The sequence below is a fragment of the Hyaena hyaena genome, unplaced genomic scaffold, assembly GCF_003009895.1.
Source record: "Hyaena hyaena isolate Hyena2069 unplaced genomic scaffold, ASM300989v1 scaffold_228, whole genome shotgun sequence".
Lineage (NCBI taxonomy): Eukaryota > Metazoa > Chordata > Mammalia > Carnivora > Hyaenidae > Hyaena > Hyaena hyaena.
This window is the reverse complement of record NW_024080860.1, coordinates 447,256-464,378: the sequence shown is the minus strand read 5'-3', so window position 1 is coordinate 464,378 and position 17,123 is coordinate 447,256. Positions and strand designations below refer to the sequence as shown.

The 17,123-nt window shown below is 48.5% G+C and overlaps 2 protein-coding genes across 3 annotated transcripts in view; both read left to right on the top strand.

Annotated features, from left to right (window-relative positions):
• HIP1 (huntingtin interacting protein 1) overlaps positions 1 to 5,772 on the top strand; it is a 150,440-nt gene extending 144,668 nt beyond the window's left edge. Inside the window, exons 30-32 of the mRNA XM_039243515.1 lie at positions 1,122 to 1,230; positions 1,969 to 2,050; positions 2,339 to 5,772. Of these exons, the coding sequence (XP_039099446.1) occupies positions 1,122 to 1,230; positions 1,969 to 2,021 (162 nt within the window). The 3' untranslated portion in view covers positions 2,022 to 2,050; positions 2,339 to 5,772. The remainder of the gene's footprint in view (positions 1 to 1,121; positions 1,231 to 1,968; positions 2,051 to 2,338) is intronic.
• Positions 5,773 to 13,782: 8,010 nt separating this feature from the next.
• Positions 13,783 to 17,123, top strand: part of POM121C (POM121 transmembrane nucleoporin C) — a 56,130-nt gene continuing 52,789 nt past the window's right edge. Inside the window, exon 1 of one of the 2 annotated variants that reach the window (XM_039243553.1) lies at positions 13,783 to 13,918. The gene's annotated coding sequence lies outside the window, so the exon portion shown is untranslated. Of the gene's footprint in view, positions 13,931 to 17,123 lie in introns of both variants that reach the window. The other variant, XM_039243552.1, reaches the window with a different exon arrangement.

Genomic DNA, 17,123 nt, shown 5'->3' with positions numbered 1-17,123 from the left:
AGAGAGAATCCTGAGCAGGCTGCAAGCTGTCAATACAGAGCCCAACATAGGGCTTGAACTCACGAGCGGTGGGATCATGACCTGAGCTGAAATCAAGTCACGCTTAACTGCCTGAGTCACCCAGGTGGCACCAATTCTACGTATCTTAAAAGCATAAAGATAAAGATAAAAAACCATTTCATGTCCCTGCTTGAAATCTTCCAGTGGCTTTCCTTTCACACTTGTTAATATCCAAATTCCTGACCCCAGCCCCAGACCCTGGGTGACATGATCCTGGCCTATTTCCCCACCCTTCTCCCATGGCCCTCGCCCTCTCTCTCATGTCAACTGCATAGGGCTCCTTTCTGTTCTCCCTTACCTCAACCTCCTTCCTGCCCGAGTAGCCTTTGCTGAGGTTCATTAGCCCTTATCACATGACCCTGTGTCATTTTTGTTACGGGTCTGACCTGTTCTCGTTCATGAGTTTGTGTCTTCCCCCTCCCTGCAAAGGAAGTGGGGATTTTGTCTGTGCACCACTGTGTCTCCAGCACCTGCTGCAGAGCCCGGAGTACGTGATGGGTACTCAGCTCAGCAAACATTTCTTGAATTAATACATAAATTAATAAAATAACTAAAATTAATGAGGAGTAAGGATAGCCAGGAACCAGCCTTTTCCGGAAGATTGTGCTTTTTCCTGTATAATGATAACCGTAAGCTGGACCAGCCCCTCAAAGATACTGGAGCCATCAAGCTGGCTCTTGCCTGGAAAGTGGAATTGAAGGGGAAGGAGGATTGGATTGGAACATGCCACACAGATGGGCTAGATATTGGGGTTGCTTTCAGACAGAGTTTGGAGGAGGATGGTATGAACCCTACGCCCATCAAGCGTTGGGGCTATAAGGCGTCACCTCCAGTAGGGGGCCCCAGTGAGGAACCGGAAGAGCCCCTGGGGGTAGACGGGTAGATGGGAGAGGGTGGGGAAATCGGCAGACATGAGGCTGACACTGAGAACCGGGTACACTCTGGAAACGGGGTGAATAACCCGAAGGAAGAAGAGATGCAGAACAAGGAGGAGAAGGATTGAGTCAAAGTGAGACCACTGTCCGGTCACCTCTCAAAAGCACATTCCTCTCTTCCCACAGGTCCGGGTGCTGGAGCTGGAAAACGAACTGCAGAAGGAGCGCCAAAAACTGGGAGAGCTTCGGAAAAAGCACTACGAGCTCGCGGGTGTTGCCGAGGGCTGGGAGGAAGGTGGGCCTCTCGGAGGGCGCGGGGAGGGGACGGCGCATGTAAGGAGGGCCTTCTCCTCAGACCTGACCCAACGAAATGCCCTTCAGGCCTCCGACTGCCGCCTCAGGACTCAGAGCGTGTTTTCCCTGCAGTTAGATAACCTCCAAACCCAGAACTGCCATAAATTGTGGTGAATTGAGAGCTTTGGGGGGGAAGGGGGGTCACCTCTCAAGACCTTAACGTTGACTGGTGAGCCCCTCTCCCCACCCTTCCTTGCCCAGTTAGCCTGGTTTCCCGCCCAGCACCTTTCTGTATGGCTCACACAGAGTTGATTAGTGAATGAGCAATAATCAAACGGTGGCCAGCAGGCAGGGCAGGCGGATCACAGGCCTCTCACCAACCAGGGCCAGCGGAGGTGGGCGGCAATGGCCGCACCATAGAAAGGGTCAGGGGCCAGAAATGGAGTGGAGTGGGGGTGCTATCGGGCCCAGCCCAGAAAGGCCGGATCACCTAGAATGTGCTACTTTCCCACGTGTCTAAGGCGGCCAACTTGATCACAACCAGGACCGCCAATGGTTGTGTCAACTGCGGGAGCCAGCCATAGATGTGTACCACTCACTGATGGGTACTTTTCTCGGGGACGAGAACGGCTATGAGCATGAGGTGCTTTAGAGCCACCGTTAGTGGCCATTCCCGTTGGATGTGACCGCGGGCGCACGCGAAGCGCTAGGAACGAACACGACCATTGTTGTCTTTCAGGAACAGAAGCATCTCCACCGGCGCTGCAGGAAGCGGCCCCCGGAAAAGAATAGAGCCACACCGCCACCCCACGTGTCCGAGTGTAAATCTTGTTGCAGTCTCTGTGTGTTATTCCCCAGCCACAGCCTAAGCCCCCGGGGGTCTCGGCGGCAGCCACACCGCACACCGCTCCCACTGTCCAGTGCCAGGGACCCGAATGGCCTTCCACAGAGGAGGGGGACCAGGGCTGCCCCCGCAGAGAGGCCCTCCCTCCCAGTCCTGCCTGCTGTTTGACCCCCGGATGCTCGGCATCCTTGTCCGAGGGGCCCGCTGCTCCGGGGAGCCTGGCGAGGGACCGTCTTACGCCTTCTCTTCTCTGTTCTCTTCTCAGCCTTTTCTGTTTCCATCATTTGCACCAACCCGGGAGCGTCAGAGGGCTGGTGGGCTCCAAACCAGGACGCCGCTCCAAACCTGTGCCGTCAGAACGGCAGGAGCGTCCTTGGCTGGCACGCCAAGGCAGCTTCCCCCTCTCTCGGCGGTTCCATGGCTTTCCACTGCTTCTTATGGTGGTCGCTTGGATTTTCTTTTTCTTCCCTGGTGGGTTTTTCTGGGGGTTTTGTTTTTGGTTTTCTTCTTTCAGCGTTCACTCGTAGAACCAATTCTCCCAAAGGGAGCGCCCCTGGAGCTCCGAGCCATCAGGGGGCCCCTAACCACAGCAGTTAAGCAATGGTGCTGCTTAGGCTCCACCTTGGTGCTCCACGCCAGCCTCCATGCCCAGTGTCCTGCGGAGCGGGGACGGTGCGGCCGAGGCCACGCCCCGGGGGCGGGCACCGCTGCTGGGCCACGCCTTCCTCCAAAGGCTGAAGCAGCGGGAGTGCCTTTCCTTTCTAAAGCGAGCACCTGGCTGGGAGAGCCCCTGCCCAGCTTCACGAGCGACCAGGGCTTAAGAAAGAAGGGAAAGAGGGATGCCCACGGCCCCGGTCTCGGGAGACCCCGCTCTTGGGAACTCCACGTGACCAGGCTGAATCACCCAATCACATGTCTGAATGTGTTGGTGCGAGAAGCCACATTTCTGATCCTGGAATGAATTTTCCGGGCCACCTCCCTTCAGACCCAGGCAGGACCCTAAGGGGGAGCTCGTGAGGGGTTTCCAATTCCTTTCTCCAAATGGCTTCCTTGGCATCCTCTTGAACCTGAAGAAGCTATAGAGTTCCACGTTCTACCTAATTGATAGACCCAGAAGATCAGGCTAACTTGCTCCCAGCGGGAAAGAACCCTGTGCTTGGTTTGGTACCTTCCCTATTTATTACTAACCTCCGTTAAGCATCAGCAGCCTACAAAAAGCCGCTTTGAGCAATCAGGATTTGAGACGTAAAGATGGCAAGGTGTGCGTTGCTGCCCTAGGTCATCAGTCTTCAAGTATCAGAAACAAAGCCAACATGCTTCCCAGTCTGTTACCGGCCTAGACCCCGAAACAAGCGGGTTTCTCAGAGCATCTGGGTCAGGGAAACCGAGAAAGGGGGACCACTGGCTCCGAACCCTTCCAGCCACACGTCCCGGGTCCTTGCTGCTCGGTCGGGATGAGGACAGAGGGCACATTAACAGCTTCCTAGAGGCGGGTAGCCTGACACCACGTGTCCACCTCCAGATGAACCCCAGCATTTAAGTGACCTTCGGATCTTGGACAAACTGTCTTCCTTGTCTGTAGCTACTCGTAGGTAGAAAGCCAACAAGCACTTCCCAGGACCCGTCCCAAAGGAACGTAGCGAAGTGTTGCTACCTGACCGGTTGTGAGAGTCCTGTTTGATCACTGTGAATCAACCCCGCCCCTTCCTAACCACGCCCCTCCCTCTCTGTACATTTCCTAAGTAGGGCACTCAAAGCATGCTCTGCCGTTAGCTCAGATTCCAAGAGTCAGACATGCGATCTCCACATTGGACTTGGGGGGACGGGGCCAGCAGAGGAAGATGAGTGGTCTCACGCTTTAAAGCTCCTTTGTGCTCAGCGTTTGTCCATCCGAGGCTCCGAATGAGGGGCATGCGGCATCCCCAGCCCCGTTGTCCATTAGCAGAGTGGGTCAACATTTCCACAGCGGACTAGTCCTCACTCCCCAAGAGTCTCGGCCGAACTATTGTGCCTGGGTTACCAGTGGTGACAAAAAAATCTAGCATATGGGACCACACTAGGATTCTCTGAATGACACTCGGTCTAAAAAGAAGCCACGGTAATTTTTAAAATCTTTGCAGACTTCGTGCAAGTAATGCAACCCTGGAGAAGGCAATTAAACAGGAACGCAAGCTAATCCCCTCTCGCTCGAGAAATGTCGGCCAGATGCAGCATAATTTCGTTGGTCATCGCTCACCTTAGAAGCTGGTCCATGTTCTAGCCAAAATCAAATTGTCCTACCTTGGCTTTTCTAAAAATGAGTGTGTCTATATTTGGGGTAAAACGCTCGATTAAAACAGGAATCACATCCTAAGGCTAAAAATGAACCTCACAGCCTTTTAAATTAGTCACCTGAGCATCAGTAGTGACTGAAGCCCCATGGGTCAATGTAAATGGGTCACAGCAAGGGAGAGCGAAGTAATGGCTTAGAGCCGACCAGAGGCTGAAAGACAGCTGTATCCGTTATTTAATTTTGTAATACAGTGCTCTAATACCTCTAGGGTAAGGGTTTGTGTGTACATAATAAGGAACGAAATAGAAAAGACCTACCTTTGTGGGGTTCTTTTATATCTGAGTCAGGAGTTTAAATTAGACTATAATTTAGATTCTTTGCTGATTCTGCTGCTTACAGCAGGGTCTCTAGGATCCCATCTGAATCGGAGTCCCTAACCCAGTGGCTGGAAGAACCAAACATTGTCCAGAACATCCTTTCTGGAAGTGTTTGAGCTGCCAAGTCAACACCAGGGTTTTACCAGGTACCACGGGGGTCACAGTGCATGTCGTTCATTCAGTCAGGTTGGTTTGCTTCGGCCTCTCCCTGAGGAGAAGCTGGTTCTGAACTTGCACCTGGGACACACTCACTTCGCAGCTGGCTCCTTAGCCCTGAGGGGTCTGCCGGCTCCACTTACCCTGGTCTTTGACAACGAGTAAAGTTCTTGCTACCTTCTACCACCTTTGCAAATCTCTGGAAATCCTTCCTGCCAACAAAGGCCTTCGATCCTGGCATTGGCCTTTCAACTAGATTGGCTTTGCCGTCCGCCGTCTTTGGTCCTCCAGAGAGCACACTGTATAGCCTAGAAAACCACCACCACAGGCCTGCCAGCCTTCACCACAGCAAACCGGGCCAGCTGTCCGCCGCTCAAGTTCCCTTCATCTCCCAGGGTCAGACCAAATACAGGATCAGCGACCCAGAGGGGTGGCACAGCCTCTCATCCCCAGGAGCCAAAGCAACGGGATACAATTGGTCAGATGCCGTGGGGTCCGATTCTGAGAGTAGATCATTTCCAGACATGTCTTTCAGGTGACCCTCAACTACCTCAGGTTTGAAGGCCCTAAACAAAGCTGATTACTACTCATAGGGACAAACCGAGGGGGTTCAGATAAATCTTGGTGATAACTTATAACAAACTCTCACATTTAGGTTTGCAGGGATAGGTTGGGTTTGTTTTTTTCTTCTGTTTTTAACCTTTCCCCCAGTTTTCCATTAGAATAGTTCCTATAAGTGAATTTCATTTTCCACTGAGTGCCTACCTTCCCAGGGCAGGTAGCCACTGGCTTTTGTTCCCTTCCAACAATACTTTTATTATGGTATTGAGACCTTTCTTTGTATAATACATTGCATCTGTGTTTTCAATTTTTCAAATAAATATTTCAACCTGGCAACGGAGAGTGATAACTGGCCAACCAAAGTGGTTTTGAGGTTGGGGCCCCAGTGAAAAGCCTACACTCAGGGATTCACTGAATCCACTAACTCTGCACTTCCGGGAGTAGGTCTTAAAGACAGGACATTTTCTGAGAAATACCACTGCAGAGAAACTGGTTTGCACTCCTTAATCATGTTCTGTCCTGTCCTAGGGAATGATCAAATGGAACTTGCCAAAGTGGCCAATACTGTCATTAATCTTGATGACCAGGTCTGTGCAGGAAGTCTCAGGATTTGAGGTGTGATTTGAGGGCCCAGGCTATGGATACGCCTTTCCCCACCCACAAGATGCAAAAGTAACCTACCATCTTAAGAATTGGATGGGACAGGGGCGCCTGGGTGGCTCAGTCAGTTGGGCATCTGACTTCGGCTCAGGTCATGATCTCGCAGTTTGTGGGTTCAAGCCTTGCATCAGGCTATGTGCTGACAGCCAGCTCAGAGCCTGGAGCTTGTTTCAGATTCTGTGTCTCCCTCTCTCTAACCCTCCTCTGCTCGCACTCTCTCTCTCAGAAGTGAATAAAACATTAAAAATTAAAAAAAAAAAATTGGATGGGACAAAGGCCATTCATGGCGGGCTGGTCACTCCACCCAGAAGAGCATTGTGAGGAATCGCAAGATCAGGCCACTAGAATGATACTAACATGCCTTAATGAGGGCAGCAAGGGGCAGGAATTAGGGCTTATACAGATGGGCCAAATTTGGGGCCTAGGGGTGGACCTGCCAAAGTAAAAAGCAATGAAGGGAATGGGCAAACAGAAGGACAGCATAGCTGAAAGCTAAGCCGAGGGCACACATCTGAGGCATACACTGTACTGTTGTCTGAAGCCAGCGAGTTCATTTCGCTCAGTCTCTAACGCATTCCCGAACGGATGGTAGGCCTTTCTGCATTTTGGGGTGAATGAACGATTTCTCTTTTTACTCTGCATTCTCAGTCATACACACGTTTTATGAATCCGTTCACTGTGCGAGCACTGAAATGTTCAAAGATGAAGACTGTCCGTCCCCTGCCCTCAATGGTTACATGCATGCATTAGGTGTTACCAGATGTGTGTTCTATCAGGCACTGGCAACAAACAGTGCAAAGCAGAAACCCACCCTTCTGGAGCTTACAGACCATTCAGAAAAACAAGCAGGATAATCAATCACTGCAGGTGACCTTTGGGGTGCCTGGGTGGCTCCATTGGCTAAGCATCCAAGCTCAGCTCAGGTTATGATCTCACTGATCTTGAGTTTGAGCCCTGCATCGGGCTCTGTGCTGACAGCTCGGAGCCTGGAACTTGCTTCGGACTCTGTGTCTCCCCCTCTCTCTGCCCCTCCCCGACTCACACTCTCTGTCTGTCTCGCTCTTTCTCTCAAAACTAAATAAACATTAAAAATTAAAAAAAAAAAAAAACTACAGTTGACCCTGAATGACACGGCTTTGAGCTGCAGATTTTTTTTATACGTGGATTTTTTTGATAAACAGCACAGTACTGTCGGTGTGTTTTGTGCCTCTCTTAATAGCATTTTCTTTTCTCTAGCTACCTAGAATCCAGTGTATACAAAAATATTGATTGGAAGGGGTACATACACCCCAATGTTCATAGCAGCATTGTCAACAATAGCCAAATTATGGAATGAGCCCAAACGTCCATCGACCGATGAATGGATAAAGACAATGTGGTACATATTTATACAATGGAATACTACTCAGCCACACACACACACAAAAAGAACAAAACCTTGCCATTTGCTACAACATGAACGTACTTAGGGAATGTTCTGCTAAGCGAAATAAGTCAGAGAAAGACAAATACCACATGGTTTCACTCATATGTGGAATTTAAGAAACAAAATCGATGAACATAAGGTGGGAGAGAATGCGAGAGGCAAACCAGAAAACAGACTCTTAAAAAACAAACTGAGGGGTGTCAGAGGGCAGGTGAAGGAGGAGGGGAGGGGGAAATGGTTTAAATAGGTGATCGGGATTAAGGAGGGCACTTGTGATGAGCACTGGGTGTTGTACATAAGCGATGAATCACTAAATTCAACACCTGAAACTAATATTACACCATATGTTAACTGGAATTTAAATAAAAACTTGAAAAAGAAAAAAATAAGGTATATAATACATATACAAAATATGCGTTTGCTGACTGCTTGGGTTATCAGTAAGGCTTCTGGTCAACAGTAGGCTACTAGGTTTTGGGAAAGTCAAAAATTACATGTGGATTTTCAACTGTGTGGGCGGTCGGTGCCCCAAACCCCTACACTGTTCAAGAGTCAACTGTACACCTAGAAGAAGCACAGTGATGGAATGTTCTGACAGCGTGGAAGGCCAGGTTATAGAAAAGCTTCCTTGATAATGTGATAGCTAAACTAAGCTACCGAGTGTAAGGAAGTGTTGGTGAGGAAGGGAGGGAAAGCCCATTCTCAATAGCAGGAGTTGCATGTGCAAAGGCCCTGTGGTACATTAAAGGAACTGAAAGGCCAGTTTAGCCAGAGACCAGACAGTGGTTCAAGATGAGTCTGGACAAAGAGGCAGGAGCTGATCATGCAGACAATGGAAAGCAGTTGGTGGGCGTTAGGCAAAGGGTGTCAAAACCATTTTGCGTTTCTCACAGACTACTCCAGTTGCAGTGTGGAGAACAGCCGAGAGGTCAGGCAACGAGAGTGAATGCAGAAATCCAGAAAAGAAGCTGCTGTATTAGTCCAGGCAGAGGGTGGTGGAAGATAAGACAGTGACAGTGGAGGGGCGCCTGGGTGGCTCAGCCGGTTGAGCATCCAACTTGGGCTCAGGTCGTGATCTCACGGTTTGTGAGTTCAAGCCCCCGCGTTGGGCTCTTCGCTGGTGGTGCGGAGCCTGTCTGAAATTTTCTCTCTCCCCCTCTCTCCCTCTCTGCAAAATATTCAAATAAGGGCAAAATATTCAAGTCTTGGTTTAGATAGAGGGGTACAGGAGAAGGAGACCCAGGTTTCCAGCTGTGGGACCAGTTGTGTGCCATCCACTCAAAAGAGGGGACACGAGAGGGCCAAGCTTGGCACGGATATTATGTCCTCAGCTGAGTGGTCTCTGAGCTTCAGAAGTCGGAAGCGATGGGAATTTCACGGTAACTGGAACCATAGCTTCGATGGCCAAGAGGAGAGTGTGAAGGAAGAAGCGGGTCCAGCACTGAGGCATTTCAGTATTCAAAATAGCCAAGTATGGGAGGCCCCACTTGTCAAGGACCTTTGACAGAGCAACTTGAGAGGCAGGAGGAAAATCGAGTGAATTGGCACTTGAAAATGAAGGGGAGACAGTGTCTCAAGGACCGACATGAGACGGTGTCAGGTACTGCCCTTCTGGATGTAGGTTACAAGCAGATGCTGTAGGAGCTGTTGAGATCACTCCCATATGGAAAGATCAGGAAAGTCTGCATTTGAACTGTAGCTGATCCCCTGATAGGGAGATCAGATTTCAACGGGTAGAAATCGGGGGATGAGGATATAGCAGGTGCGGGAAGACGCCGCAGAAGATGCCAGTGTGAGGGAGCGAGGTTAGGAAAACATCTGTCCTCCCCAGTTTGGTTAAAGCATCAAACACGGGAGTGGAGAAATGGAAGATAAAGCTGAAAAGTTAAGTTGTGGCCAAGTGGAAGAAAATTTTGACTCATGGGGCGCCTGGGTGACTCAGTTGATTGAGCTTCTGACTTCAGCTCAGGTCATGATCTCACAGTTCACGAGTTCAAGCCCCACATCAGGCTCTGTGCTGACAGCTCTCAGCCTGGAGCCTGCTTTGGATTCTGTGTCTCCCTCTCTCTCTCTGTTCCCCCCACCCCGCCTCGCTCACTCTCTCTCTCTCGAAAATAAATAAAGTCTTTTCTTCCAAGACCAACTTTGGACACTAAATTGTATTCAATGCCTATTTGGTTGAAAATGACTAATATTACAACAGGTGTATCTTCTTAAGCTGGTCCCTTCAAGGACCTTCCAAACTTGGAAGATAGACATATACATTAGAAACTGAAATATACACGTGAAACAGATGAAACACTATTTGAGGAAATCCTGCCGTATTCAAAGGAAAGACAGGGGTGAGGCGATAACTTTGGGGGTAACAACATCTAGAGAAGTGCTTTTATGGAGAAGGCTGGAAGCACGCCTCAGAGCTAAAACAAAGTCAGAGGGAGGTAGAGATTGGAGTGTGGCGGAAAGAAGAAAGAGGAACCCACAACCTTGGGATGTAGATTCATTCATTTCTCGCCCAAGTCCTTATTCAATGCCCGTCATGTTGAAGGCACAAGGGATACAGTGACAGGGACACGTCTGCCCTCCAAAAGTTTGCAGTCCGGTGAGGCAGCTGACACCAAACCAGTGTGCTGCAGGACCCAAAAGGTTCGTGGATAGGAGGACACAGCAAAGAAGCTAGTACATTCAAGGAGGTCAGGGAAGCTCCCGTGAGCGAATGACATTTAAGCTGAAACCTGAAGAGTAAGGAAAAATTGGCAGTGGGGCAGGGAGGGGGCAGAACACTCCAGGCAAAGCTAACAACAGGGAGAGAGACTTTGGAATGACAGAAGCCTGTGCGGATGGAGTGTGACCAAACTGAGTTCCAGGTTGTAGAAGATCTTGAATGCCATTTGGAGGATTGGAGGCTTTGTGCTTGGGATTGGAAGCAGCCTCTACAGCCTTCTAGATCTCCTACCTACCCAGCTCTCCCGGCTACCAAACCATTCTTATTCTAATTAACATTCCCAAATCACTGTCTCTTGTCATCCTCCCTTCTTAAAATCTTTCAATGGCTTCCTATTGCTTTTTTGAACTAAGGTGAAATTCACATAAAATTAACCATTTTACTACGCTTTGACATTCACACTGCCATGCAACTACCACCTCTTTCTAGTCCCCAAACATTTTCATCTGCCCAAAAGAAGACCTCTTAGTCATTCAGCAGCCACCCCTATCCCCCTCAGTCCCTTGAATCAACTGATTTGTTTCTGTCTCTACGCAATGGTGGATGACAGCGTTACAAGCCAGTGAGGAAGATATGAGATCTCTAAATACTCAAAACATTAAGTTTTATGGATATATATCCATATATAATATTTATATAAATCTTATATATTCATATAAATTTGTATATTTATAAATATATGTAAATATTATATATGAATAGTATTATAAATAGGGGCACCTGGGTGGATTCGTCAGTCGGGTGTCCGACTTTGGCTCAGGTCATGATCTCACAGCTCGTGGGTTAGGGCTCTGTGCTGACAGCTAGCTCAGAGCTTGGAGCCTGCTTCAGATTCTGTGTCTCCCTCTCTCTCTGACCCTCCCCTGCTCACACTGTCTCTCTCTGTCTCTCAGAAATAAATAAAACATTTAAACATTTTTAATGAATATTATGATAAATAATATATATATTTAGGTCTACACAAAAACAAAATTTATGGCAGTAGTTGTTTTCAGGGAAAGTGGGGGGGGGTGTCACTGGAACAGGAACAAAGGAAATTTCATTTTTACCTGGACTGTTTTCTTTTGACAGGGTTCAGGACACACTGATTTTCCATATGGCACTTCTGGCTTATTGAATATTTGAAGCTGAAGGAAGCTGAGAAAAGGCATGTGCAGGAAGGACTTTGGGACCTTCCTCTGAAGTAGTTCGTGGGAGAGGTACCCTCCTTATACCCGAGGAAAGAAACATCCTCATCACCATGTGAGGGATGCTGAGAAGAATCAGAACAGGGCTTCCCTGCTGTTTCCCCCAGTTTACTGCACTCAGCTCAAAGTTTCTTCACTCTATCACATCTTATTTATTTATTTATTTATTTATTTATTTATTTATTTATTTATTTATTTATTTTCAAGAGAGAGTGAGCGGGGGAGGTGCACAGAGAGCAGGGGACAGAGGATCTGAAGCAGGCTCTGCATGGACAACAGAAAGCCCAAACTCACGAACCGTGAGATCGTGACCTGAGCCGAAGGCAGACTCTTAACCGACTGAGCCTCCCAGGTGCCCCTTATTCTATCACATTCTTCCACCACTCTCATCATCAAACTTACCACGGAAACACTCAGGTTTAACTAACCACTTCTTTAGGTCTTTGTTCCCATATGAAGGCGCCCATGCCATGTAAAACTGGTTGTAAATAAAAGTGTGCATTTTCTCTCTTGTTAATCCATCTTCTGTTGCAAGGGCCCCAGCTAAGGAGGGAGAGAGGCAGAGGGGGAGAAAGACCTTTTTCTCCCCTGCAGTTTCTGACAACCAGAAGGGACTTGTGCCAGATCAATTAGATGTAGGTGAAATCCTTTACTAAAAGCAGAATGGGATTTGAGTGGCAAGTTTGTGGCAGGCTTTAGGAAACTGGGGGGAGGGAATGCTGTGGTTCACACGCCAGCAAAGTCACAAAATGGGTAAGAGAATTTCCAGTCTGCAGTAGGAGCACAGTGCCATTAGAAAGCGTGCCCTGGGGGGGGGGGGGGGGGGGGTGGCTTAGTCGGTTGGGCATCCGAATTTCACTTAGGTCATGATCTCGCAGTTCGTGGGTTCGAGCCCCCTCCTTTACTAAAAGCAGAATGGGATTTGAGTGGCNCATCCGAATTTCACTTAGGTCATGATCTCGCAGTTCGTGGGTTCGAGCCCCACGTCAGGCTCTGTGCTGACTGCCAGCTCAGAGCCTGGAGCCTATTTCGGAGTCTGTATCTCCCTCTCTCTCTGACTCTCCCCTGCTCACGCTGTCTCTCTCTCTCTCTCCTAGAAATAAGTAAAAATATTTAAAAAAAGAAAGAAAGAAAGAAAAAGAAAGCATGCCCTGGGGCACTGGGTGGCTCGGTCAGTTGAGCGTCCCAATTCTTGGTTTCGGCTCAGGTTATGATCTCACCATTGGGGAGATTGAGCCCCACCACAGGCTGTGCGCTAACAGCGCACAGAGCCTGCTTCAGATTCTCTCTCTCCCTCTTTCTCTCTGCCCTTCCCCACTCTCTCTCCCTCAAAATAAATAAATAAACTTAAAAAAAAAAATCAAAGCATGCATCTACACAGGAGTGATGACCTGGTTCTTTGGTTTTCACCAGCAGTGTTTAGAATTGCTGCAGCCAGACTGGAGAGAAGACACAGGCTGGTTTTGCAAGGGAAGGACATTGGCCAAAAGGGCAAGAGTGAAAACTCGCTGAGGTGAGAACTGAAATGATCGGTCACAATATCCAAGCTATTTGGGAAAGGAAGAGAAGCCCAGAGCTTCTGGTCGCTGGTTAGAGCCAGAGACCTACAGGCTGCAGTGAGGGTGAAAAGTGTATTCGTATAAGAACTGGAGGAATGTGAATTATTCCCCCTCGAAATGAAGGAGCAAGAGAGGGAACAGAATCTCTCTGCCGTAGGAATGAGAAATTTCAGAGTTTGACCCTCTCCCCTCCCCCAAAGGGCTTTTCTTTAATGCTGAGACTGACTGGTAGAACAGGTGTTAACTACTCAGTTTCATCCAAACCTTGGGCCAGAATGGTTGCGAGGGGGTAATACCCCTCATCTATCGTAAAGGGAGAAAAAGTGCCCTTTGGGTCTGCCTTCAGTCCAATTGTGCCGTTTTCCAAGGGCCTGAGTAATTCACAAGGGAACAAAACAAAAAGCCAACAACTAGCGGTAGATCTCCAGCTACTTGCGGTGCTCGGTTCCTGGGAGCCCCAGAGAAACCCTGCACAGGCAAAGGGCAGAGCCGCAGGGGCATTTGGGTTCTCAAAGAGCCACAGCCTCGGGGCACCCACCACCCCACAGCCTGGGTTACTGGATGTGCGTGGATTCCCCCCTCCTGTCGAAAAGAGTCATCGAATTGGATTCCGCAGTCTGCAAGGTGATGACTGAAGGCGGGAACGTCAGCAGGCGCTCTTGCCGCCCTGACGCGAGACTCCCTGAGACCCTCTGCGGGTTGCCTGGCAACCGGCTAGCTCGCCTGCTCTCGCGGGAGTGGACCACAGTGACGCGAGATGCGCGCGGTGCACGACGGGACCATGCGGCAGCCGCCTCCTCGCGGCCGGCTGGCTAAGGAGGTTGGGGACGAGTCCTCCTAACCGCGCAAGCTGGAGTACGACGTGGCCTCCCCGGCCGCAGCCTCCTGGGCTGGCCACTTGCTGGGGCCGTGGATGGGCCTGGAGGTGCGCCGTTGGGTAAGCCCCTTCCGTGTGCTCCGGCCGCCGGGCCTCCCACGTCCCCGACCCCGAGGCTCCCTTCTGGGCCGGCCACCAGCGCTTCCACGACGTGCCGGAAGCAGAACGCTGTGCGCCTGGGTGTGTCGGGCACATCATAATGGAAAGGCAGGAGCGTAGTAGGTGCGCAGCGTTGGCTGCTTAGCAGTTGCTCCAGCGGTCGATTCTGCGCCTTCTTGCTGATGCCTGTGCCCCTGTGGGTTCCACGCCGCCGCCCCTTCGATGACATTGGGTTTCCTCGGCCTGCTGCCCCTTCCTTGGTTTCTACTCCAGCATTACATCCCTATTCAGGGTTCAGGTTTGAGTTTTTGGCGCTCTTTAACAGATGTTGGTAAGCCCTCCCATCTCCCTGATCACCAAGATTGTTTGCGTGGCTTTTAAATGCTGTCGTCAAACAGGACCTCCCTTGTAGCAGGACTGCATTTCATCTCCCTCTGGGGCAGCTTCCTGTGCCTTTTTCCCAAGTCGCAGACTCTGTCGAAATCTGGGCTCGTGATATTCGCTTCCTGTCCCCATCTCCCACCTCCTGTGTGTTTGCTCACTCTGTTCACAACAGTCACTAAGGCATGAAACTGTCCCCGTTGACTCTTGACCACCCCTTCAGCCCCATCATTCCGCGAGGTGGCAGGTCCTCTACAGCGGTCCCCATCCTTCCATTCCTTGCATTCTTAACTGCTTTCCCACGAAGTCTTTTCAGGCTCTTTTCCGTTTCTTCGTTTAGTTTTCTTCAGACTGAATAATTTCAAAGAACCTGTCTTCAAGTTTGCTGATCTTTCTTTTATTTCTCAGATCTGCTGCTGAACCCCTCTACGGAGCTTTTTCATTTAATGTACTCTTCAGTCCAGAATTTCTGGCTGGTTCCATTCCATAATTCTTTCTTTTAATAGATAATTCTTCTTTTGTTCATCTCTTGTTTTCCTGATTTCCTTTAGTTCTTTGTCCGTGGTTTCGTGAGCTCACTGAGTACATTTAAGACGGTTGGCTTAAAGTTTGTGTTTAGTAAATGCAATAGCTGGGCTTCCTTGGGGATGGTTTCAGCCAAATTCTCCCCCCCCCCGCCCCCCGTAAGTGGTCTGTACTTCCCTGTTTCTTTGTGTATTTTCTAATTTTTTGGTGAAAACTGTACATCCTAAATGTTATGACATGGTGACTTTCAAAATGTGATTTTCTTAGTCATCAGGGATTGCTAATTTTTGTTTGTTGAGAGCTGAAACTGTGTGTTACCTTTCCAAACTAATTTTGCATAAAGTGTCTGCTTTGTTTCTGTATAATCACAGAAGTTTCTGTTCCATTTTCCCTGCAGTCAGTAAGTAACCTGACATAGATTTCCTTAAATGCTGGACTCTAAATTGGGAAGCAGAGGAAGGGGATTCTGTCCTTCAGATCTGATAGAGGCTCCCAGGGGAAGCTTTTGCTGCCAAGAAGGTCAAATCCACGGCAAGCGTCTGTGCCAGTCCTCAGGGATCTGTCAAACTGTCCAAAATACATAAGCCTGAATTTATGGAGGACAAGGTTTCCACAGCCCGTCCTGGGGTCAGCCGGCTTCTTCAGGAACGCAGGCTGCTACCCATACAGCTGTAGCATGTCCATCTGAGGAACGAGGGATGTTGGCTGGTTTGCACATGCTGCTCTCTTGTGAAAAATCAGCAACCTCTCCCTTCATTTTGTAAGGATGCCTCTGCTTGTTAGAAGTTTCTGGTCATGTTCCAGAATTCCAAAATGGAGTCCAGTCACTTTTCCCATTTCACTGGTTGCTTTGGTGAAGGCAGTAGAGCTTCCTACTCCTCTGTTTTGTATGATGTCACTCTGGGTAGTTTTGTTTTGTTTTGTTTTTAATTTTTTAAAATGTTTATCTATTTATTCTCACAGAGTGTGAGCTGGGAAAGGGCAGACAGAGAGGGAGACACAGAATCTGAAGCAGGCTCCAGTCTCTGAGGAGTAAGCACAGAGCCTGACACGGGGCTCAAACTCATGAACCACTAGATCGTGACCTAAGCTGAAGTTGGACACTTAAAACCAACTAAGCCAATTAGGCTGCCCTTGTTTTGTTTTTTAATTTGACAGTTTGTTTTTTTAGATTGGTCTGTTTAGATAGCTTTCACTTAATATAAATTTTGATTGGTTAGAATTGAAGTCTGCAATTTTACTTTTTTCTATTTGTTCCCTCTAGTTTTTTCTGTACCTCTCTCCCCCTTTTCCTTTCCCGTTGTGGGATACTTGAACATTTTTTTTTAGTATGCCATTTTAATATATCTTGACGTTTTTTAAAGAAAACAACTGTTCAACATTTATTCATTTTTGAGAGAGGGAGAGAGACAGAGCATGAGCAGGGGAAGAGCAGAGGGAGGTGGAGACACAGAATACAAAGCAGTCTCCAGGCTCTGAGCTGTCAGCACAGAGTCCCACAAGGAGCCCAAACTCAAGAACTGTGAGATCATGTACTGAGCTGAAGTCAGACAGTTAACTGACTGAGCCATTCAGGCACCCCTGTCTAGAGGTTTTTAATGTAGTTCTCATTTTATAGGTTTTCAGTGGTTGCATTAAAGGTTGTATTATGCATACTTAGGATAACTTACTAGTATCAATCTGTTACCAGTTCATGTGGAATGTAGAAACTCTACCACCTTTAGGTCTCTTTTCCTTCCTTTATGAGACTTTAGTCTTAAATATTAACTTTGCAGATATTGAGAACCACATGAGACATGTTATAATTTTGCTTTTACCCATCAAACATAACCTTAAAAATTCGAGATTATAGCCACTCAGATTTTTATGCTAAAAAATGTTTTTTCTTCATTTCTGATGTTTCAAGCTTCTGTTACTTCCTTTTCATTTGAAGAAGTTTCCCTTGATCACTTTTTTTAAAAAGAAAGATTTTGGGGGGTTGCCTAGGTGGCTCATTTGGTTGAGCGTCTGACTTCAGCTCGGGTCATGATCTCACGGTTCATGGGTTCGAGCCCTGTGTTGGGCTCTGTGCTGAACAGCTCAGAGCCTAGAGCCTGCTTTGGATTCTGTGTCTCCCTCTCTCTGCCCCTCCCCTGCTCATTCTCTGTCACTGTCTCTCTCTCAAAAATAAGTAAACATAAATAAACAAATAAACAAACATAGATAGATTGATTGATTTTGGGGCACCTGGGTGGCTCAGTCGGTTTAA